Genomic DNA, 25,413 nt, shown 5'->3' with positions numbered 1-25,413 from the left:
TTTCCAGGATTTTCATATAGATGGGCTGTCCTCAGGATAGGTCATCATTATCACATCAGCCAGGTCCAACTCCTGGAACCCCCATAACCAGCTGTTTGAGAAGGCCACAGCCAAGCCACATTTACTAAGCACGTGCCGTCCATTTGATAGTGTCTGTGCTTGGTATCGCAGCTGAGCCCCATTCAATTAAATGGGACTCAACTGCGCCTAGATCATGTGATTGTGCCGTCACATTACCTAGGCAGAGGCCTAAGCGCTGCCAGAGTGCAGCAACCTCTTCAAACAGCTGATTGGCAGGAATGTCGGGAGTTGTATATTTACCGATCTCCTTGAGGACCTATTCTGAGGATAGGCCCTAAATTAAACATTACAGTCTTTGGGTTCATCGGTCCCTAAGTCTTGGATCAATTCAATTTTCATCCTGCCATGCTCACCCCTCTGTTGGTTGCATTGCATGATTGTAACAAGTGCTACATTTTCTAAACATTTCAATAATGACCTTGTTCTTTCAGCTTAACCTACATGTGTAGAGCAGGCTCTATAAGGACAGATGACAACTGCATTGTGTTAAAAGTAAGTAATATGCAGAATCTTTTACATGATTGTGGCTTGACTCAATGGTTCAAGAAGAATTGATAGAATAAACTTTCTTTGCTTTTAAAAATGAGCATTCCTGTATTATTCCCACTAGAAGTTATGAATGAATTGCTAGCAGTCTGCAGTAAAGGTACAGAGGGGAGGTAACCAGTTGGGGGCGTGTCCCTGCACAGAATAAAAATGGCAGCACTGATTAAATATAGTGAGTCTGTGCAGGTACACCCCACAATTGGTTACCTCCCCTCTGCACCCTTACTGCAGACTGCTAGCAATTCATTTATAACTTCTAATAGAAATAATAAAGGAATGGCACAACATAGAGCCATAAAAATAGATGCTCCAGAATTGTTATTACATGGGAAATGCATGAAGCTATTAAAACGGGCATGTCCGGAGCGGTGACCGGTCCTCTTTAAAGGGTTTCTACCACTTGCATATCACATATTTGGTGATCAGACACTAGCGATCCGCTAGTGTCTGATGTAGCTTACAAGCTAATTATTACCTTAATCCGTTCGGCCCATACCTCAAAAAAAGCACTTATATATTTATGCAAATGAGCCTCTAGGTGCTATGCAGGCGTTTTTCCAGCACCTAGAGGCTCCGTCTACCTTGCAGTTTGCCGCCCAGCGCCTCGCTCCAGCACGCCCATCTTCAACTCTATTCGATCCTCCCCCTGCTTCTGCCTTCCGAAATCTCGCGCCTGTGCCGTTCGTCGCGGCATTCGGCGCAGGCGCAGTCAATGTCTGACCGCTCCGTGCTCAGACATTTCCACTGCGCCTGCGCCGATGACATCGGCGCAGGCGCAGTGGAAATGTCTGAGCACGGAGCGGTCAGACATTGACTGCGCCTGCGCCGAATGCCTCCGAATGCCGCGACGAACGGCGCAGGCGCGGGATTTCTGAAGGCTGAAGCAGGGGGAGGATCGAATACGGTAAGAGATGGGCGTGCTGGAGCGAGGCGATGGGCGGCAAACTGCAAGGTAGACGGAGCCTCTAGGTGCTGGAAAAACGCCTGCATAGCACCTAGAGGCTCATTTGCATAAAGATATAAGTGCTTTTTTTGAGGTATGGGCCGAACGGATTAAGGTAATAATTAGCTTGTAAGCTACATCAGACACTAGCGGATCGCTAGTGTCTGATCACCAAATATGTGATATGCAAGTGGTAGAAACCCTTTAAAGTGAATGTACTTCTGTGCCTTGCACATGGAAGGTTAATACTAAAGCACAAAAGACCATGTGAAGCAACGTTACTTGGAGTTTTTTAAAAAGTCCATACAAAGTCAATGCTACATCTACAGGAGTGTTAAAAGCATCTTCAAGGTACCTGATGTTGGCAGTACTAGGCTGATGTATATAAACTGGATTCTTATAAAAGCAACTGAGTGAACTCTTACTAAATCTTTCAGACTCTTCCATGTTTGGTACGAATGTGCAGCAAAGAACGTCTTCTGGAGGAGAGAGTGGAAGGGGCAGAAACCCTAGCTTATCTTATTGAGCCTGATGTGGATCTGCAGCGGATTGCAAGCATTACAGACCACCTAATCTCCATGCTGGCTGACTACTTTAAGTACCCCAGCTCAGTTAGTGCCATCACTGATATTAAGAGGGTGTGTATAGTCCTAGTTCTCACCTGATCTGTCTACACCATATAAGAACGTATATTATATTTTCTATTGTTTACAGCATTCTGTAGGATTCATATACAGCACAGGACTAGGATAACCCCTCTTAGAGATGGTCCCCATAATGCAAACAGTGTCTCCCACTCTGGAAGACTCGGCTTGGCAATCCTTCAGTGTAGTATAATGCAGCTGCTGCAGGCCTGTAGCTGTTCACATCTTCCCTAGTGATAACCAGAGGTTTGATCTGCAGGACTCACAGCCATTATGTGATCACTGAGGTGGCCCCAGTTAGAGACATGCTTGTCTATTTCGTGCCTATGGCCATATTTGCACTCAACTTATTTTTTTTATTGTATTGTTCCAGTGCTTCTAACATAAAGATGAACCGCCTTTGCAAGCAGGCATTGACTAAGGCCTCATGCACACGACCGTTGTTTGGGTCCGCAAAACGGCGGCTCGGATGTGGACCCATCCACTTCAATGGGGCCGCAAAAGATGCTGACAGCACTACACTGAGTCCGCATCCGTGGCTCCGTTAAAAAAAATATAACATGTCCTATTCTTGTCCGTGCTTTGCGGACAAAAATAGGCATTTATATTGCCGGCGCCCGTTCCGTTCTGCAAATTGTGGAAGGCAACACAGACCTTTTGCGGACCGCAAAAAACTGCACGACCGTGTGCATGAGGCCTAAGAGTGGTATTTTATGCTCCAGTGTTTAAACCTACATTATGCTGAAGTATGATGTGCCAGAAATCAAATCTACACCTGCTGTTAGCAGGTAGATTTGTGCCATAATGTATACCATGTTCCTGGTGTGAGTTATGGTACATCTGTCAATCCCCCTGCTGTTAAACCCCATTCACTTTTCCCTTTTAAACCGTGGCAGGGATTTGCAAATCGCAAAATTACAAATGTCACAAAATGTTTAACGCAGAAAACTGTCGTAAATTCTCCCTATATCTCATTTTGTGTGGTGTAATCCTGCAGTGATGGATTGCTTGCTCCCCCAGGGGTCTGCAGACTTACACACGGGATATTTGTAGCCTGTGTAACCATAGAAGTACGTAGTTCTGCATGAAAGCGGTAGACCCAAAACAGTACAATTTTATTTATTTTTTTAGTTGCTATTTATTTTATTTTTTTAAATATGTACTGGAGTAATACAATAAAAAAGATGATTTAGATGTTTAGAATTACTTCTGTTGGGGGACAGCTCCACAGTTCAGCCATGTTTTGGTTGGAACTTGGTTAGCTTGCAGCTGAGTACCGCACAACCGTGCACGCCGCGGCAGAATCGAATGAAATAATCAGAACTGAATTGTCAATTCGGTGTTCATTGTTACTACCTGCGTGGCATACCACAAAGCTGCGTGGCCACTAACCTTGGAAACTGAATAAACAATTTGGCTCTAATTTCTTAAGATGATGGGGCTGGTATGGCTGCGCGGTTAGTGGCTGCGTGCCTGTACTCTTATAGAAATGACTCCTTTTCACAAGCAGTACTAACTCGTAAGTTACAGCAGTCATGGAGAAACCAAATTCCCCACAGTTGCTCTCCCTGAGCGGGCAGCAGAATTTTATTTTTTTTGTTCTGTCAAAGTAATAGAGCAGAGGGACTTTCACGCTGTGCTGATGCCCCTCTACTCCAGTGGGCCATTAGTGGAACTATATAAATTTGATTTCCCTACCACTTTACTCCCCTTTTACCATACTTAGATATTGCTTACTACAGCCTTTCCAGAGGACATTCTAAGGCCTTATTCACACTAACATAATTTACGCTGTGTGCTGTCCATGTGTACAACGGATTGCACATGGGGCCGTGGAAATAAACAGTTTGAAATCATACCTCTAACTCAGGGCATGGACAATTCAGGCCCGTGTGCCACGGATCACCGTTCTGTTGTCACCAGATCTGTGTCCTGCCTGGACATGCGGTATTTACTCCGTATTAGAAATTGTGCTTGTGTTGCCAGCGCAACATGGAAGATTTTTAATTCAGATGTCTGAATAAAGCTTTAGAATTCTTGCCTGAGAATTATCGGACCATGGGCCGCACAGACTTGTATGTATACCCGCCTTCAGTAGCAGAGCAGTCCGCCAAAAATGACCTGTAGAGCACTAGATTTATTTATTCTATATATACCGTTTGCAGAGGTTTTCATTTATTTGTGCTTGTATGTTTAGACTGCAGTGCATAGAGGGTACACTTTAGTCCCCTGGGTTTCTGCTCTGTAGTCAGCACAAACCTGTCCTGTTTCCCCCTCTTCTTTCCCTGGTGTTTTCCAGCACCATGAAACAGAGCAATCTGACACGGAGGACGCAAACTCCAGAGGGGCTATAGATGAGTCCCAGTGCACTGCAGCCTTTCTAACCTTTCCACTGTCACAAATGACCCAGCAAACACAGCTTGTCTCAACACCGACTTCAGAGGAAAAGGTGCGTATATATTACTTGTACGGTTTGATAGGTAGGTGCTTGAGTGTATGTGGCATCTCTGCTGTGTAAGCTACGCACACAAAAGAACCCATTTCCCAGCGTCCAATGCCGTGCACGGTGAAGTGAGTTGAGCAGGGCACGTTGGAATTTGTTGATTTTGACTGATTTAATGTCAGTAGAAAGGTAAGTCAAAGTGGTTTTAGACCACGGCCCATGATTTTGCCATTGGAAGCTTCGACCAGCCCAAGCACTTCCCTCACATGGTGATTGCAATGAATGAAATGGATCCCTGTAGTACAATCGCAGCTCAAGCTGCTCTCAGTTTTAAAGGGGGTCCGAAGCCAGGAACCCTTCTCTGTCGTCCATGTGCCCTAATAGGATGTACGGACACGAGTTGTCTTCGTGGCATCAACTATTCAGCTTTTCCCTCCACTGTTGTTTGTTACACAAATAATGAAACAGCAACCTTCACTTTAAACTTTAATCGTATCATAGTTTGTATGCTACCAAAGACCTATGGTTAGCTCAACCTATTGTCCTGCAAAGTTAATCTAGAGAAAGTAAAAAAAAAAGCACCAGGTACAAGCCAATTTTTATCATCATTGGGGGGGAAAAAATTCCTTCTGGACCGTACTTTGAGCAATCCAAATAATGTCCTGGATCTACTGCCCATCTGCAGAAGTCTAGTATCTATAACCTGTAATATTGTTACTCTCTTGGAAAGCACCCAGGCCCCGCTTAAACTCATTTTTTTTTTTTTTTCCCCCATGAGTTCACCATCACAACTTCCTCTGGTAAAAAGCTCTGTAGTCTCACTGCTTTTACAGTAAAGAATCACTTAAATGAGTTTATATGGTCGCTAACTTCTCACACAACTGTGCATTAATCAATAGTATAGGTATTATATCTTTTTAACTATTTTCCACTTATCAGTGGTTTTACTCCTTCTTCCTGAACTAACATTCTTTGAAATGTGGCATAGCGTGGGTTGCCAGCACCCGGGGCAAGCCAAAAAGTGCGCCCCTACCCCAGGCACGCCCCTTTTAACAGATACTGTAGTAGATCACTAGCAGTCCTATGTAACACCACAGATAACACAGTGATAACTCTGAGTACAGATAATGTAATAGATGTTCCCTGCAGTCCTATGTAACACCCCAGATAACACAGGGATAACTCTCTGAGTACAGATAATGTAGTAGATCAATTGCAGTCCTATGTAACACCCCAGATAACACAGGGATAACTCTCTGAGTACAGATAATGTAGTAGATGGGTGTGAGGCCCCAGGATTCAGAACACCAACAGTGTGACCTGAAGTCTGGGGCCAGGATGCCAGGGCCATATTCTCAATCTCCTCCCCCAACCCTACCGTGAAACAGATATGTGCATAGATATTATTATTACAGTAGAATACAGCACCATACCTGTTACATCCAGTGATGTCTCTTGTGATGTAGACTTTCCTCAACGTCTTCATCCAGAGATCAGACCGCCATGATACTTTCTTTCAGCCGCTTCTCGTCTCTGCAGAGTTTCACAGAAAAAAATTTAGGTTCCTCACTTTACTATCATCCTCTCCTTCCTGGTGTCTCAACAACTCATCCTGCTGCCCCCCAATATTGTGCTAGAGCATGGTTATAACGGAATCCATAAGACAGAAGGACGGATCTGTTTTTCTGCCCATAGACTTGTATTGTGACGGAATGCAAAACGGAAGCCTTAAAAAGGCATTCCGTTTGCTCTCCTTCCTAATAGAAGTCTATGGGGATCAGAATGGATCCGTCTGGGTCCTGTTATGCAAGACGGAAAACCAAGTCCTGTCGACAGAACTTTGTTTTCTGTCTTGCATAACGGGACCCAGACGGATCCGTTATGTTTTCCCATAGACTTCTATTAGGACGGAAAGCAAATGGAATGCCTTTTAAAGGCTTCCGTTTTGCATTCTGTCTGGGTATTCCGTTATTTTCTGTTATAACTATGTTATAACGGAAAGCCGTAACGGAATCCCTAATGCTAGTGTGAACCCACCCTTACCTTGTTAAAGCCAGGCAAGGGACTCTCTTCTGCACTTTAGATTCACTGCCTCTGTTTAGCAGTGTATTACTGTTCCTCCAGGGTGGCAATATCTTCAATAAAATGTATATTTGAGAAAAACTAAGCTTTCTCGTTTCATCTACTTCTGAAAGATTTGCATTCTCTTATAGTCCAGATATGCTTATACTTGTGTGTGTGTATCTTTTTAGTGCAAGTGTGTTATTTGCTTTAGCTGATGTCCAGGCAACCCATTTTCTGCTGTGATGGTGTTTTAGTAGAAAAGCTCAATGTGTATTGTAAGCTTGACTTTATTTCACTAAAAATACTTTTTAGAAAGTAATCTCTGGAAATGTAAAAGGGCATTGAGAATTTAAAGTCTTTTTGTAATCTTGAGCTGGAACGGGAAGGAAAGCCCCCGGCAGACGCAGAACGCATGCCCTGTTAGAATAAACTGGCTTGTGTGGATGTCTTTTTGTGAGTTACTGGTTAGAATGGAGTTTAGCAGTACGTCTGACAATATTCTTCGTTATCCTTCTTTCTTTTCCAATATCAGCTTGACCATGATTTAAAACACGCCCACGAGCTGCGCCAGGCGGCCTTCAAGCTTTATGCATCCCTGGGAGCCAATGATGAAGACATCCGGAAGAAGGTGAGTCTGGGAGAGGGACGGCCTCCCGTTGTGTCTGCCAGCAGACAGGCTGTGACACCCACCTGAAAGTCTCCAGCAAGAGAGATCTAAGTGACTGTCATGTGTAAAGCCAAAGGCAGAGACTGTAAGGGTTAATGGAAGAATGAACTAACGAGGCCTTTGTTGTTTTTTTTTGCCGGTAGAAATGTAGGGTAGTGGGACGGTAAGAGGACAAGTAACAACTTGCGTTCTTTCCCAGTGTTAAGCTTTAACCCTGGACATGCCGCATGATCTAGTTCAACTGCGCCCTTCTGTAGAGGGTACAGTCTCCAATAACCCTAAGTAATAATTCTACAGTGTCGTAACTGTCCAAAGCTGCTGCCAGGAAAACCCAGCAGATGAGCCAGCTTAGTTATTATTTGTAGGCCATACCAATACCTGTTAGATGCGGTGAGATGATTGTGACATCCACACCTCTGTGTCTTGACGCAGATTTATAGTAAATAAGGCTTGAAGACTATGGGCACCTTTGATAGGGGAGATGGTGGTGGTTACCTTGAGTAAAAATGGTCACTCAAAGTTTTTCTGCAATCTTTATTCCTTCATTCCTTTTCATACCCCTGCAATGTCCAATCTGTTCCTAGTATGACTGTTCTCACCTGGACAAGTCTCTCCCAGTTAGGGTTGTCACGATGCCAAAATTTTTATTCGATTTCGATACCATATAAAAGCATTGCGATACTCGATACCACACGGAATAATAAAACGCAGAAAAAGCCGCGTGCATTCCGCATTTTATGGAACTTCCGGCCCGTTATAGAACAGTCCTATCCTATTTTTGGAGGGAACAAGGTTACTAAAAAATGATAAATCGTATTTTATTTTAGATTTTTTTTTTTTTTATATATATATTTTTTTTCTGTTACTTCGTTCACTGCATATGAGATATTTTTGAACCGTTCAGACTTTTTTTTTCCCCCGGATGTTTATTTCTTATTGTTTAGATATTTTTATATGTAAAATTGGGAAAGGGGCCTTTTTTTTCTTTTCTTTTTTTTTTTTCTTTTTCTCCACTTTGTATTTAATAACTATTAAAGGGCCAGAACATGGGATCTTTTAATCACTTGTCCTATTCACCGAGGGCGGGGCGCACCATGTCCTCTAAAAGATACCAGGCTGAGCAGCCTAGTATCTGAAAATAGCAAATTCCGGTATTTGATCGATTCGGGTGCAAAAGTATTGTTTGGGTTTGATGCAAGTATGCTCCCAGTATGGGTGCATTCACACAAGCGTATGTATTTTGCAGTCCTCAAAAAAAATATGGATGACTTCTATGTTGCATCCTTTTTTTTTTTTTTTTTTTTTTTTTTTTTTTTGCTGTAACAATGCCTATTCTTGTCTGCAAAACCGGCAAGAATAGGACATGTTCTATCCTTTTTGCGGGACTGCGGAGCAGCCATACAGATGCGGACAATACAGACTGCTGTCTGCATTTTTTGTGGACCTATTGAAATGAATGGGTCTCCATCCAATCTCCAAAAAATGTGTGTCAGAAGCAGACAAAAAATACGGTCGTGTGAATGGGGCCTAATACTTGCTGGAACGAAGTGTCCAGGAAACTGCCTTGTGTATTTTTTTTTTATTTTTTTTCTCCCTATCCACAGCTTGTGTGAGCTGCCCTTGGATGCCATAGGCTACTTTCACACCTGCGTTCGATCGGATCCGTTCTGAACGGATCCGCTCATATTAATGCAGACGGTGGCTCCGTTCAGAACGGATCCGTCTGCATTATAACTTCGAAAGATGTTCTAAGTGTGAAAGTAGCCTGAGCGGATCCGTTCAGACTTTACATTGAAAGTCAATGGGGGACGGATCCGCTTGAAGATTGAGCCATATGGTGTCATCTTCAAGCGGATCCGTCCCCATTGACTTACATTGTAAGTCGGAACGGATCCGCTCGCCTCCACACGGCTTGCAGCGTTCAGGTGTCCGCTCACTGAGCGGAGCGGAGGCTGAGCGCTGGCAGACGGATGCATTCTAAGTGGATCCGCCTCCACTGAGAATGCATTAGGGCCAGACGGCTGCGTTCAGGGCCGCTTGTGAGCCCCTTCAAACGGAGCTCACGAGCGGACACCTGAACGCAGGTGTGAAAGTAGCCTTACCTGCTGTCCACTTTTTGATTAATCATAAACAACCTCCTCCCTATCTCTGCTGATATCTCTAAGGGTCCATTCACACGACCGTATCCGTTTTTTTCGGTCCTGCAGAGCCTGGATATTGCCTGAGTCCCTTCCACATATTGTGAATCAGCATGCCGCGCCCTTTGTAAGAAATGCCTATTCTTGTCCGCAAAATGGAGAAAAATAGCACATGATCGATATTTTTTGCAATGCCGCAGAATGGAAATACGGATGTCGACAGCATACGGTGGCCCCATTGAAGTGAATAGGTCCGCATCCAAGCCACAAAAAAAAATGCGGATCAGATGTGAACCGAAAATACGGTCATGTGAATGGACTCTAAGGCCACTTTCACATGAGCTAGTTTTCCGCGCAGGTGCAATGCGTGATGTGAACACATTGCACCCGCACTGAATCCGGACCTATTCATTTCAATGGGTCTGTGTACATGAGCATTTTTTTTTTTCACGCATCAGTTCTACGTTGCGTGAAAAACGCAGCATGTTCTATATTCTGCGTTTTTTTTCACACAGCCCTGGCCTCAAATAAGTGAATGGGGCTTCAGTGAAAAACGCATTGCATCCGGAAGCAGGTGCGGATGCAATGCGTTTTTCACTGATAGTTGCTAAGAGATGTTGTTTGTAAACTTTCAGCTTTTTATCACGTGCATGAAAAACGCATCAAAACGCATTGCACCCGCGCGGAAAAAAACTGAACACAGTCGCACAAAAACCTGACTGAACTTACTTGCAAAATGGTGCGAGTTTCACTGAACGCATCTGAACCTATTCCGTATTGCTCGTGTGAAAGAGGTCTAACACAAAGAAATAAGAGAGGGGGAGGTCGTAGACAGGAGGAGGGACATATTTATGTCAAATTCAGCAGCAGCAGTAGGTAGGTGAGCGACTCGCACTATACAAATGCAAAATGGTAGGACATTTTTAGGGTCCATTCACACGTCCGTTTTGGTGTTCCGCATCCGTTCCGATTAAAAACGGAACGTTATGCGGATCCATTAATTTTCAATGGAATCCGCAAATAATCGGACAGCACTCGTGGTGCTCTCCGATTCCGTTCCGTGGATTAAGTTTATTCGGATTCAGGAAAAAAATATACCCTGTCCTACTATTTGTCCGATTTTGCGTTCCGTCATGCCATTCTAGTCAATGGATCCGTCAAAAATGCGGAAGACATGCTAAAAGCATCCTCATGTCATCCAGATTTTCAGATCCGCAAAAAACAGGGACGTTTATCTGGAAAGGTAAGAATACTGATGTGTGAATGGACCCTTAATCGGGTGAAGTTGTCCATGGCCTTTAAAGGCTCCAGTAAATTCACAATTTTTGTGTTTTTAAATGCTTGTAAAAAAAAAAAAAACGCTAGATTTAAGCATTGTTTGTACAACTGTATTGGGTTTAAAAAAAAAAAAAAACATGCAATTTTGATATTTCATAGAGAAGCCTATGAGAAAAAAAAAAAAATCACACCACAAAATACACAAGTAGACATTTCAATAATTTACTGTAGACTTTAAAGGTGTTGTGCGAAGATTTATACACCTCTTCTATCACAAGAATATAGGATAGCCAAACACGAGCGAGTACGGTCCAGCTTTCTCAGTCCCATAGAGATGAGTGGAGTGGCAGCGCGCATGCTTGACTTTAGCTCCATTTGTACGGGAGGGGTGAGCAACTCTGGACCCCTGTTCTTGTGATTGGTGGCAGCCCCAGTGGTAGGGGATACATTTAAATCTGGGCACAACCCTTTTAATGTAACTTCTGGCAATCAAACGAAAACTTTGGAAAAAATCGCCGCAAACCACTGTGTGTGAATTGAGCCTAATGTTGCTTCCATGTCATATTTTGCACAGTAAACGTCTGCAGAAATAGCAAATCTGTAATTGGCAATATACCTGAAACCTGAACTGGTGCATCACATGCTGAGTGATTCTGGCCTATTGGCTTTAAATGTAGATCAGATAGGGCTAGGCGCTCCATACTGACTGTCTTCCTACTGTTAACATATAAACGATTATAATGTCTGTTCTAGGTTAATATTATTAGTGGGAATGTTTTTTCTTTGTAGAGGAGTTTAATAATGAGGCTTCATGGCTTCACTCCTATTATGGTGAAGTGCAGACCGCCATTCACGTATTTAACATTTAACATGGGGGGGCTCCTTTTGCTGTGTTCTTTTTAAACCTGTGAAGTTGAACATGGTGTCTAAGCTACAGGCAGCATGTTATAGAGCAGGAGGAGCTGAGCAGATTGTTATATAGTTTTATAGGAAAAGATTCAGTAAAAAACGTAATTTATTCATTTAAACTTCTACACTTTTTATACATAGATGCGGTGCCCACATGACTCCAATGTAATGTATAAATTACAACTTACACTGATTCTTTTTCCATAAAACAATATATCGCTCTGCTCTGCTCCTCCTGCTCTATAACATGCTGCCCGCAAATTGCACTGCATTTTGTGGTGACAGGTTCCCTTTAAAACTACAAATCATTTTCCTCAGGATGAGGCTTCTTGCACATGAACGTGTATTTGCAGATCCGCAATACACCGGCGCAGTTCCGTGGGTATTCCACATCATGGATGTGAACCCATTCACTTGAATGGGTCAGCAAATCCAGATATGCGAAACGGGAGCACTACAGAGTGCTTCCGTGGAGTTTCGGCCTGTACTTCCGTTCCGCAAAAAGATAGAACATGTCCTATCTTTTTGTGGAACGGCCGGATCGCGGACCCATTAAAGTGAATAGGTCCGTGATCCGCTGCGGCTGCCCCACGGACGGTGTTCGTGCATTGTGGCCTGCATTTTGCAGGCCGCAGCACGACCACGGGGCGCACATGTTCGTGTGCAACTGGCCTGAATGATTATGATATCCATATCCTTCCAGAGATATTGTACAGCGAACTGTTGCACTGAGCCAGACTTTCTTGATTGCTATTACTAAAAGTACAGTACAATGCATGTGATTAGGATTTCCAAAATTCCATTCACACGTAATGGATTCCTACGCTCCAGATTTAAAAGCCTGCTGCGGAATTTCAAAACTGTGCCAAAATCCATGTATAACAGGTGGATTTTTCTGCAGCTTTGTTCTGAACCTTGATGAGATGGCCCATTTAATACTCCAAAGTGTATTACCCAGATTGCGCTTTTTGTAATTATGAAGGGATGTTGTGATGCAGTAATATTCCTGTGGCAAAAGTATTGGGACCACTGCACATTACATCTACAGGAGCTTTTATGACAGCCCTTCCTGAAGCCATAGGTATTAATTTGTAGGTGTCCTCATCCCCTTCCCTCCCTTTGCAGCCAATACAGTTTGGTAGGCTTTCTGCAAGTAATTTCCTGTAACACTGTGTATAATTGATTAGATTGGTGATACTGAAGGGGAATTTAACATCTGGAGTTTTCTGTATCAAGAGAAGAAAACATTTAAAGAGGTTGTGCCATAAACTACTTTTCAATCTAAAGTATATTTTTATCAATTACTCTAGCTCCCATTCCTTAGGTTTTTTTATGTCAAATTCTCATTTTCTCTTATCTCCCATGCTTGAATCCTACTTCGTGGTTTGTCATGTGTTGCTGCCCCATCATGCCTTAGGGCGGTGAGCTGTGTCCTGACATCAGCAGATCATGTGACCCTAACCACGCTCCTTGCTCTTACCAGTGAGGTTTCCTACATTCTGCATTACAAGGCTCCAATCCAGGACGTAACCTACAGCAACTGAATATCAAACCTGATTGGCCACATGGTGCACTGGTAGGCTAATAACTTTAGATTAAGGCAGCTTTGATAAATGATTGTATTTGGGAGAAGTGATATAACAGTGATAAATTTTAGGTGGGATATATTTATATTAGTGGCACAACCCCTTTAACTCCTTAATGACCACCAATATGTCTTTTTACGACGATCACTATGAGGCCTTAGACTGTGCCGCTTCAAAAAGGTGGCGGTCCAGTCTAAGTGCTGCACAGGGCTCCCATGCAGAGGCGAGCAGGGGCACAGCAATAGTGCCCACGGCATGTAAGCGGTTACAGAGGTAGCAGACTTTATTTCTCTCCTATTGCTGCTGATGTCGGTGCGAGCAGGCTGGGGCCTGGTGAAGGACCCAGGTTTGCCTCTAGTATATACCACTGGTAAATGTCAGTATGGCACTGATATTAAAATGCTTTGCTCTACAGGAGTAGTGCAAAGTATTTTAGAAGCGATTAAACGACCGCCTGTTATAGTCTAACAGGGGGTATTAAATGGTTTAAAAAAAAGTAAAAATAAATAAATTAATTACATAAGAAGATTCAAGTTAAAAAATACTCCTTTTTTTTTTTCCTTTGAAAAAATGCTTTTCAATGGAAAAAAAAATAGCAAAAATAAAATCTCCACATATTTGGTATATTTTGGCAACGACCTGCACTATGCAGTTACCATGTAATGTATCCCTTATGGTGAACTCTAAAAAATTATTTACCCCAAAATGATACCAATGAAAACTACAAGTCCTCCTGCAAATATCAAGCCCTCACACAGCTCTGTAGACAGAAAAATTTAAATGTTATGACCCATGATGCGGCGATGCAAAAACTTTTTTTTTTTTACGTTTTTATTGTGCAAAAGTAGTAAAACGTAAAAAAGTGTGTATTTGGTATCGCTGTAATTGTACTGCCCCAGAGAGTAAAATAATTGTCTTATTTATGCTAAAAATGAACTCTGCTAAATGTATAATTTAAAAACTCTGTGGCAGAAACGGTTAATAAAAGTTAATCAGTAAGTTATGTGTACCCCAAAATGGAGCCATTAAAAACTACAACTTGTCCTGCAAAAAAAAATAGCCCTCTTACGGCTATGTAGATGGAAAAATAAAAATGTTATAGCTTTTGGAAGGTGACAGTGGGAAAAAAAAATTAAAAATCTCCTGGTCTTTAAGACCCAAACCAGGCTGGTCACTAGGGGTTAAGCTTTCTTTAATCTTTGCCTCCACATAGATTCCCTAGCTTTTTTTAGGGGGGGAAAAAACAGCCCTGCATGCAGCATTATCTTTCATGTCAAATGCAGCTGTGAACAGAGAGTAATTGTTCCTGCAGTTACCTGGTCATGTTGTATTACTGGAGTTGCTCTACATGTGGTTCTTTAATATTTTTCTAATAGCAATACATCAGAGCGATGAGCTGCTAAACTGATGTCCTGTCCTGTTACAGTTGTTTTCTCCTAAAGACAACCACTATCCAAATGCTCTGTTAGGCCATAAGGATCAAGGTTGACCCCCCCCCCCCCCCCATTCCATTCTATGAGCAAGAAACGGAATTGATTACCTGAATTGATGTGATTCAATACTGCATCTCCCCTGCAGGGGCTGCTGCAGTGAAAATGAGTGGCCAGAATGCCTTTCCTCTGGTGATAACATCTCATCTGCAGGCTTTTGAAAAGTTGAACTGTATTTGAAAAAAGGATATCTTGGTTAGCCGGCCCCTTGACGATCGAAGCATAATCTGTACTAGTTGCCAGCATAATTTAACCAGGACATTTAGGCTCCACTGTGGGGATGGCCAAAGTAGCCACAAATCACCAATTTTGGGGGTTAATCTGCCTTTGCAGATCCTGCCCCCTTTATGGCATTTTCCGGGACTGTTGGCAACTACTTTAAAAGGAAACTGAAATAATCACTTCCCCATCACTAAAAAGCCTATGAACAGGGTAAATATGAGCACTGAGACATATTACAATGTACATGGATAAAGAAATATAGCACACAAATAATCACACAAATAAAATCAGAAGAAAAATACCATCACAGAAAAAGCCTCCCTGTTCTCACATGCAGCGGTATTAGACATTTATTAATTTTTTGCAGTGAAATCACCAACTCCAGATGTTAGTCTATGGGAAATATGAAATGCAGGACACACATGCGCTTTTTTGGTACTGCCATTTTTCATAAAGTGGTATTCCGTTTTCATGATACTGATGACCGTTCCTCCGTATCAGATCGGTGGAGGTCTGACTCTCGGCACCCCTGACCTTCAGCTATTTGAAGGGGCTGCGCCGATTTGTACGAGCGCTGCTTTCTTTCATTATTAACCCTCATGCTGTCTACAATGTAGTGGCGGTGAAGGATAATTATAACTTCCTCTCTTATTTACTTGAATGGGACGAACAGCTGTAATTACATTGCACCGCTGCTGCTAAAATGTAGAGGGACAGAAAATAATGCACTATAGCAATAGATGCAAACGCAACATATGGACTAAGCCCTCACTCTCTCCAATGATAAGATCTGAGACTCTTAGCCAATATATTTTGATCAAAACACATCTGTGCCCACCTACCCGCGCCAAGGTGGTCTCAGGTTCAGGCAGGTCCTACTCTATACCTACCTATGCAGTTGTGCATTTATGTTCAGGAGCGCAGACCCCGCACATATAGTGTGTTGCTCCTAGTTGCCTCCATGTGCAGCAGCAGCCGGTGGGAGGAGGAGCGCACACCTATAGGTACCACCATAATCAAGGTCGCCTATTAGTTAGGTGGGGCAAAAGTGCACATGAATGCTACTCCCAGGATAGAAGCGCATTCACACCTGAAGGTGCCAGTCCTTCAAGAGACATAAAAAAAATCACGGTAAAAAGATACAAAACATCCTGCACGATATGATAGTAAATATGCCGATGTGCATGGCTACATTTATAAAGTCACAGAAAAGAATGCACTATAGCAATAGATTCTATAGTGCATTATTTTCAGTGACTTTATAAATGTAGCCATGCACATCGGCATATTTACTATCGTATCGTGCAGGATGTTTTGTATCTTTTTTTTTATTTTTATTTTTTATATAATGTAGAGGGCGTGCAGGAAAATAATGCAGCTCTCGCACTGGCACTGCAGCAATCCCACAGTTGATTGGCTGGAGTGCTGAGATTCAGACATCAATGAGTCCGAAACTGATGACCTATCCTGAAGATAGGTCATCCATTTCATGCAACTGGAATACCTATTTAATTAAAGGGTGTTTTTTGTCTCTTAAAAACCAAGCGTGCTGTAGCTCTGGCATTTTTCAGGTGTCTTCTTTAAAGACCTATTTGCAACAAAAAAAAAGCCTGAAAAAAACCTCCACACAGAATGCAGCAGAGACCACAGGTGGCCAAAAGAAATGCAGGCTGTTATTCTGCTGTGTGTTTTTTTTTTTGTTAGTTTTTTTTGTAATTTGATGAAAAGGTTAAATGGGTTGGTATATTTAGAAATATGTGCTGTTAGGTCAGCAGCTTACACTGAGCCTCTATTAGGGACAGTGGAGAGCCTGGAAAAATCAGACCATTGGCTTGTGTAGATTTCAGCGTGATCAATCTAATATTGAGTTTTGTGAAGCGGATGACATATAATTCCTGCCTCCTGTACAAATGCTTCAAGTTAGAGAGCAGCCTATCTCTTGTATGCAGAGCGCCCATAGTTATCTTTTTATTATCGCATAGATATGTTTTTTTAGTTCTTTAATTCCAGCAGCCTTGGACAGTTGCGACCGTAGCGTTATTAAAGTTTTAGAAACTTTTTGTTAACTGGTGATCTGGATTGCTGACACATGGAGTATGGCTTCCATTTTCTGTACTAGGTGATGTGATAGGGCCATATCATGAGTTCTTTCCAGCACCGGCATACTGTCCGACCAGTGCTGCAAGAAGAGAGGTACTTTCTAATAATGCTGTTAGAGCTGTTTCACACGAGCGGATGCCGTGCGTGACATCCGCTGCGTGAATGACAGCCAAGACCCGCTGCGGACAGCAGAAGCACGGAGCAGTAACATGATTGATAATGCTCCGTGCCTCTCTGTGATCTCTTTACTACGAAATCACAGTGACAACTTTATCTCACTGTGAGATCACAGAGAGGCACGGAGCATTATCAGTCATGTTACGCTGGGTTCACACCTGAGCGTTCGCGATGGAGCGCTCTGTATGCGCGATTGTACAGGCGTTTGCAATCGCGCATACAGAGACAAGCAAACGCCCATTGTCGCGCGTTCCCGCTGAAGTCTATGTACGGGAACGCGCGACAAGACGCCCCAAAGAAGCTCATGTACTTCTTGGGGTGTCGGGCGTTTTACAGCGCGTAGGAACGCGCTGTAAAACGCTCAGGTGTGAACCCAGCCTTAATGCTCCGTGCTCCTGCTGTCCGGAGCGGGGCTTGGCTGTCATTCACGCAGCGGATGTCATGCACGGCATCCGCTCGTGTGAAACAGCCCTTACTGTGATATGTCATGACAAAAGAATCATTTCACTGTAAACTGTGCAGAAATGTGTTGCTTCTGGTCTGGCCAAATCTCTGCTGTTTGTGCAGTGTTAGATTTTTCTTTTGATATTTTTCATGTGCCAATAAAGCTCTTTATGATCCTGTAATGGAAATGGTTGTATGGGGGTTTGTAACACACCAAATGTGCATGATTAATTCACTTTTGTCATTTGCAAATCAGTTATACTTTTATGCAGAGTTAATGTTGCCACTTATACTTTCAATTAACATAAAGTGCTCTACCAACCGCCATCAGCTGTCTCAATAGGGATTTCTACAGACTAAGGCCTCATGTACACGGCCGGGACGTGGGTCTTTGATCCATCTGCACCGCAAAAAAATAGAGCATGTTCTATTTTTTTGCGGTGCGGAGGCATGGCCAGAAACACCACGGAAGCACTCTGAAGTGCTTCCGTGGGGTTCTGCGCCTCCGTTCCGCACCACAGTTACAGATTGAGGACCCATGCATCAAGTGAATGGGTCCGCATCCGTGATGCAGGGAGCACACAGCCAGCGCCCGCATATTGCGAACCCACTGTTTGCGGCCTAAAACCATGGCTCGGTGGTGACGTTTCTAAATGCCTTTTTTTATGTATGCCAGGCTGCAAGGGTAGTAGGGCATTGATTTTTTTTTTTTTTTTTTAAAGATTACTGTACATCCATATAACATTCTGCAGTGCTATTCTATACAGAGGCATCCAGCCTTTTCTTTTCAAAACTCTCTTTATTAGTTTTATATATAATACAATACAGTATATCGGCTTTACATCTGGGCACGGCACAAAAAACAATATAGGCACAAAGTTATATAATGATGAGAGCAGATGATCTTAAATTAGCATAAAGATATGGATTTCGAGTATTATTAGATCAGTTCATATAGAGATATAGCGCACATGCCTAATCAAATAAACAAGAAATATAGTCAAATATAGCACATGTGGCCCTGCTAAAAGGAAAAAAAAGGGGGTCCAATATAAGAGACATTTGCAGAGAAGAGGTCCATATATAGTCGATAGGTTGACATCAGAGATGTCAACACATGTAAGAAGCAGTACCAGGTGAAGTTAGGATAGAAATGTTATGTTATAGAAGTTAAGGCATGCGAGAGTGTGAGGATTGTAGTTACTGGGGGGATTCGTATTAAGTGGAAAAGTGTCTATGTCGAGCCCAAGGGTTCCAGATGGACTTAAATAGAGAGTGGGATCTAATTTCCCAGCTAGCTAGTTCCTCTAAGCGGTATAAGGAGTCTATCTTTCCCGTCCATTGAGGTGAACGTGATTTCCATAGCGTGGGGATTAAAATTCTAGCAGCGGCAAGAAGCTGTTTTTATTAAGACGAGTGTGGTTTGGGGAATTCTGTCTGGAAATAGGTGCAATATGCAGATTTCTGGAAGGAGAGGGAGGTTTAGTCCGGTGAGTCGGTTGACTTGTGTCAATAGAGAGGACCAATATGGCTTTATAAGCGGGCAAGTCCAGAGCAAGTGAAAGTACGTTCCTTTATGTAGACCACACCTCCAGCAACAGGGATCGTAATTGGGACTGTATTTAATAACACTGGCGTGAGGTGCCTTCTAGTTAGTATCTTATAACCACTTTCCTGCATTCTCACACATTTAGAGGACTGTTTAGGTGCAAGAAAGAGCCTCTATAGTTCTTCAGGTGGGAATTTCTGAGCTAGGTCGGATTCCCATGCCTTAATGAAGGTATGTGCCGTATCCACAGGTGGGGATAGTAGCAATTTACTGAGGGTTGATATCACCTTCTTGGGCGATTTCTGCTGACCGAGAAGAGATTCAAACTTTGTCATCGACCTATTTAGGTTTTCTGTATGTAACAGCTGTTTAAAAGATAGCTTAAGTATATTATATAGTAACAGTGACAAAGAAGGGCATTGTAGGTGCCTAGCCAATGCCTTATAAGAAGGAAATGTGCCTTGAGATAGTAAAGAGTCAACATTGGTGTTGTCTAGTTTAATCTCCTTCTGTAAAGTGCTATTATAGGTGTTATCTCTAACTTGCAATAGTTGAGATGGGAAGGGGGAGCATTTTGAGAGAATCTCTCCCGAATTCCAGTTTCTCCCGGTTTCTGAAGTAAATAGATTACAGGATCTGGGGACAGGTGGGCTCTTTAGCCCTGAAAAGACTATCTGCCTCAGTTGGAATTGTAGAACGTCTGTCTTCTTCTATAGATACCCACAGTTTTTGAGGGGGTCTCCTGATCCAATCAACTATTCTATTAAGGTGAACTGCTTGGGGCAGGTAGGTCAATGCCTCCGAATTGTCAAGGGAGTTGAAGCGTTGAATATTTATTTAATTCACGGTTTCTTGGAATTTCAGACATATTTGGAGAGAATCCTGTTGACCATTTATGTAGAAGGAGTTTGGGATATGTATAGGTAGTGCCTGTAGTAAGTACGTGATTTTTGGCCTTATGAGACACTTTGCTATGTTTTTGCAACCAAAACATGACCTTTACAGGGTTGGCCAGGATGATAGTGTTTTAGAAATCTCACGCAGTAAAGATGCCAAGTTATTTTTGTATAACTGGGTAGGGTCAGGAGTTATCTTTATACCTAAGAATTTAATGTTGGGTTGTGACCAAAGTGGGATATGCCAGAAAGCAAGGAAGATTGATAGCTAGGAAGAGAAATATTCAGAACTTGGGATTTTCTCATATTAATCTTAAAGTTCGATATCTTGCCAAAATCTTGGAATAAGTGTTCTATAATAGGGAGTGATTCTGATGGGTTAGACAGTAGCAACAACAGGTCATCTGCGTATGCTGTGGCCTTGTGTTCTCTACCTCCACAGCCAATGCCGTGTATACGGGTATCCTGTCTGATTTTGTTTGTAGCAAGCTCTCCATCATCAGTACAAAAAGCAGAGGAGACAATGGGCAGCCTTGTCTGGTGCTGTTGGAGATACAGAGCACAGGTTATAGAGTCGTTCACCATCACTCTAGCTGTGGGACCCTTGTACATTGAAAATGAATGCCCCGATAAGCAGAATGCCAAAGGCAGACAGTGAGGACTGGAAATAATACCAGTCAACATGGTCGAATGCCTTTTCTGCGTCTGTGCTGAGCAGTATCAAAGGTTTGGCTAAGAGTTTGGCATATTGAATCAATTGCAGAACCCTGTGTATATTGTCCTTTCCTTTTCTATTGAGCACAAATACAACTTGATCGGGGGCAATGAGAGAGGGGAGAATATTCTGCAGCCCGTTTGCTATTATTTTTGCAAAGAGTTTAAGGTCCGCGTTAAGAAGGGAGCTAGGCGGGTAGTTATTGCATAGGGCTGGGTCTTTCCGGTCAATGGGCCTGATTTATCATCAAGTCAGAATAATAGAGTGAAAAAGTCGCAGATTTTTGCGCAATCGCTTAAACTGCGCAAAAATTGGCGACTTTTATTGGCTCTGCACTATGCTCGCCAGTTTTCTGAAAGTGCGTGTGTTTTCTTATGTAAATTAATCTCTAGACAGGTTTACTATTGTGACAATTTAAAAAGTCGGCAAAAAAATGCGCAAAATCACTCCAGTGTGGACCATGCTTATCATATGCGACTTTTTAAAAGAACATGCAACTTTTTTGTAAAGAAGTGCGACTTTTTTAAAGCCGCTTACTGACGAATAAACTGCTATCGTCAAACCACATTTATTACAGTCTTAAAGGGCCGATCATAAAATCTGACTTGGCTAAAACTGACTAGCCATATGTGAAAGTGGAGTGAGCCGTCAGAGTCATGATAAATCTGTCCCTTTGTGTATTAGAGATTTGCACCATTAGTGTTTGTGTGTGGAAGGGGATTCCATTCAATGCTTCGTTGAACAATTTGCTAAGGTATGAGAGTAGGGAGTCCTGATATGTGGAATAATAGGAGGATAGGCCATCCGGGCCAGGGGCATTTTTTTTTAGGAGTATTCGCAATGGTGTCTCTGATTTCCTGGTGGGTGATAGGAGAGCAGAGACTTTGAGACTGGTCTGCTGTTATTTGTGGTAAGGTTAAAGAGGATAAGAAGTGGGTTGTCAGTTCTTTTTTGGTGTGTTGTAAGTCACCTGAGACTTGTGGTGACCAAGTTATATAGTTGGGTGTAGAAATTGCTAAATTCTCGTGCTATTTCTTCTGTTTTGTACAGAGTATTGCCGGAGGAATCTTTAAGGTTAGTGATGTATGATTTAACTTTCCTGCTCTTAATCTGGGCTAGAATAAATCTAGTTGGTTTGTCACCATGAGGATAATGTTTGTATTTTGCGTGGAGGTAAGCTTTTGCTCAGCGCAATTTAAGAGCATTTTTCAGTTCAACACGGAGAGAGGTCCAGTCGGCTAAGTGTGTTGCTAGTAGACATCTCTTAGGCAGACACTCCACTTTCGAAATCTTTTGCTGCAGTTCAGATACTTTCTTTGCCTTTTCTTTATTGGTATAAGTAGAAAGAGATATGAACTCGCCCCTAATGTGTGATTTGTGAGCTCCCCAAAGTGTCTGCAGAGAGCCCTCATTTTTGTCATTGATCTTGAAAAACTCTTCTAAGTGTCTCTTGATTTTTTTTGGGACATTTTGGGGGGGGGGGTTTAGTAATACGTCATTTAATCTCCAACGGGAGGTAGGAGGAGAGGGAGGGTATTGTGTATAACAATTTGACCAGAGTGTGGTCTGATAGAACTTGGGTCAGAATAGTTGAAGAGTGGCAGTTTTTGGTCTGAGTAACAGGTATGAATATATAGTCGATTCTTTAGTAGGAATTATGTGGCAAGAAATAATGGGAAAAGTCTTTGACCGATCGATTCAGTGTGCGCCAGGAGTCGAATAGGTGTAGTAGTTGTCGTTTGAGTTTCGCTAAGGCTCTGTAGCCAATCACTGATTTGCCGTTGGATGTATAAACTAATGGGTTTAAAGAGACATTAAAGTCACCACCTATGATAAGTGTTCCTTCAGAAAAAACGTGTCAGTATCTTCAGGGTAAAGATGAGCCAAGAAATTTTGTCTTTATTGGGGGTGTATACATTTCCTGTAGTCACTATAAAGTTACCTATCTTCCCCTTAATAAATAGATAACGGCTGCCCGGATCTATACATTTATCCAAAATGGAAAAGGCCATATGTTTACTTATCCCAGTGCTAACCCCTTTCAAGGCCCTACTGTCGGAGCCAGAATGGAACCAGGTAGAAAAACGCTGGCTATTCATCGTGGGAATGTGTGTATCTCTAAAGTGTGTTTCGTGTAGCAGACAGATATCAGCTTTGTGTTTTTTAAGAAAGTAAATCACCTCTTTTGGACGGAGAGTTCAGCCCTCGCACGTTGTAAGTTATTATTAAGTTGTGTCATTGGCACATGAGGAAAGATAGGCTGTACACGTGACCTCTTCCATTATCCAGGACCTATATAGAGGGAGTTATGAGCAAGGATAAGAGGGAAGTTGGGGGTATAAAATATGACAAAAGGTAACAAGTTAGTGCAAAGATAACAGTATCAAAATTTGGGTAAAATACACCCGCCAAATAACTAGAACAGTCAACAAAAGTAATGAACATTTCTTGCTTTATATCTTGTAAATCCCTTGAGAAAGGGTCTAGAGCAGGGATGGCCAACCTGAGGCTCTCCAGCTGTTGCAAAACTACAACTCCCAGCATGACCAGACAGCCTACCCCTATTAGCCTACAGCAGGACATGGTGGGCGTTGTAGTTTTACAACAGCTGGAGAGCCGCAGGTTGGCCATGCCTGGTCTAGAGCTTTGGCCAGTGCTTTATCCAGGGATATTTGAAAAAAGGAGTGGGAAATTGGGAGAGAGTCCTGGTGTGGTGGCATATCTGTATCCCTGTCCAAATCATCTCCAGTAACTACTTGGGACATAGGGAGAGAGACTTTGAACGGTGTGATCATTTTTTGAGTAGAAGAATTGGAGTTTTTTTTCTTTATGTATTTATCCATTTCTCCACATGGAGCATTACGTTTTTGGGAGTCGCTGGTGTCTTTTTATATATATATATATATATATTAGTGCCGCAATCTAGAGACATCTGAATTTATCATTTCCCCCTTACCAGTTTTCTGGTGCAAAAAAGTCGCAAACGTCATTTTCTCCGCTGCCCTCACCACCTTTCTGAGAAGGAGGTGCAGCAAGGGAGGGAGGCAGTTTTCTGACTTAAAAGAAGACTCTAATCTACCCCTGCTCTGAGCTGGTTTAGATTTCAGTTTAGACCCCCGGACTGCTGGAGGATGCGCCTTCTCCTTGTCATAAATGAGGCACAGCCTCCTGCAGCGCAGAGGGTATCATAGACCTGTGTAAAACGCTGGTTTATGATGATCTCCACCCACCAAAGACTACACAAAGTAATACAATCTTGTCTTTCAGAGGTGTCCTGTCTTTAATAACCTACCAGTAATATACAGGTGTCCAAATGACTTTGTTCCCTGTTAAATCAGTTTAAATCTTGTGCTGCTCTATGGAGCTAGCATCACTATAAAAGTATCAGAGGAAGTTGTGCACCTAAAAAGAAACCATATTTTTTTTATGCACAAGAATTAGAATCTGCCGTCTTGAGTAATGACTGTATGCCACATTAACTATTCAATTTTCTAAAACATGAGCAACATCAGCTCTGAAGCGCCGGTGGGACTTCTGGATCGTACGTTTAGTTTTGTGCTGAAACAATTTGTTCTGTAGCACGAAGACTGCATACATAGCCAATGACTGTATCTGGGGCTCATGTTTTTCTGTTCTGAGAGAGGAGAATTAACACAGTGCCAGATCAGTCATATGACAACCACCCAGCAGCACCCGACCATGCCCATTATTAGGCAGTCCGTCAGATTCCACCACCGTGTCTGTCACTTTGACAGGAAGAATAGCGCTGTGCTGCTCTTGCCTACCAATGTGACGGAATCCCCTGATGGAGGCTCCTGGTTCACAGTACATTCTGAATTCAGCATGTTTTTTGGGCTGTAAATAACAATTTCTAGTAAAGTAGACCTGTAGCGTAAAATTGTGTCTTAAACTAAGCCATCTAATAGTTGGGATAAAAGTGTCTAGCAATTCACCAAATGAATCGCCCAGCCTGTGCGCTGTGAGGAATTTGTCCCAGGTCTACACTGTCTAGTTTACGCCATCTATAGGTTTAGTAAATCAGTTGACCGATTTGGGTCAATTATCGGTTAACCTGCGTTCCTAAGAACTGCATCTGGGTGGTCACATCTTTCCTGTGGCACATTAAATCTTCCCCCAGATACCCCCCCCCCCCCCTCTTTTTATGAACTAGTTTTTATTAAGATTTAACCATAAAATGACATTCATACAAAACTGCTCCTGTGAACCCCCATCTCTCTTCCAATAGGAGTTAGAGAGTACCATGCATTACAAAACAAAATATGAAGCAAATAATCTTGCCGTCAGTGTCCATCCAAAGAAAACATAGCACATATACTTACGTTACAGATAAAAATTATTTGTTTCAAAAAGCCCTGTTTAATAAGGGTTTATATAGTGTGTCCTTTTCATTTATCCTATTGCACATGTTGTTTACATGTAGCAGATGGACTCAAACAAAAAGCAACTTCAAATCGCACGCCAAAGAGGATGAATATTCAGATAATTAATGACATAGAAAAG

At 42.5% G+C, this 25,413-nt stretch overlaps 1 protein-coding gene across 2 annotated transcripts in view; it reads left to right on the top strand.

Moving 5' to 3' along the window:
* The window catches only part of ARMC8 (armadillo repeat containing 8), a 119,618-nt gene that overhangs the window by 39,247 nt on the left and 54,958 nt on the right, over nucleotides 1-25,413 (top strand). The window contains exons 10-13 of one of the 2 annotated variants that reach the window (XM_044303100.1): nucleotides 513-573; nucleotides 2,008-2,208; nucleotides 4,514-4,663; nucleotides 7,254-7,349. In XM_044303100.1, the coding sequence (XP_044159035.1) occupies nucleotides 513-573; nucleotides 2,008-2,208; nucleotides 4,514-4,663; nucleotides 7,254-7,349 (508 nt within the window). The remainder of the gene's footprint in view (nucleotides 1-512; nucleotides 574-2,007; nucleotides 2,209-4,513; nucleotides 4,664-7,253; nucleotides 7,350-25,413) is intronic. The other variant, XM_044303101.1, reaches the window with a different exon arrangement.

The sequence above is a fragment of the Bufo gargarizans genome, chromosome 8, assembly GCF_014858855.1.
Source record: "Bufo gargarizans isolate SCDJY-AF-19 chromosome 8, ASM1485885v1, whole genome shotgun sequence".
Lineage (NCBI taxonomy): Eukaryota > Metazoa > Chordata > Amphibia > Anura > Bufonidae > Bufo > Bufo gargarizans.
This window is presented reverse-complemented; position numbering and strand designations above follow the sequence as displayed.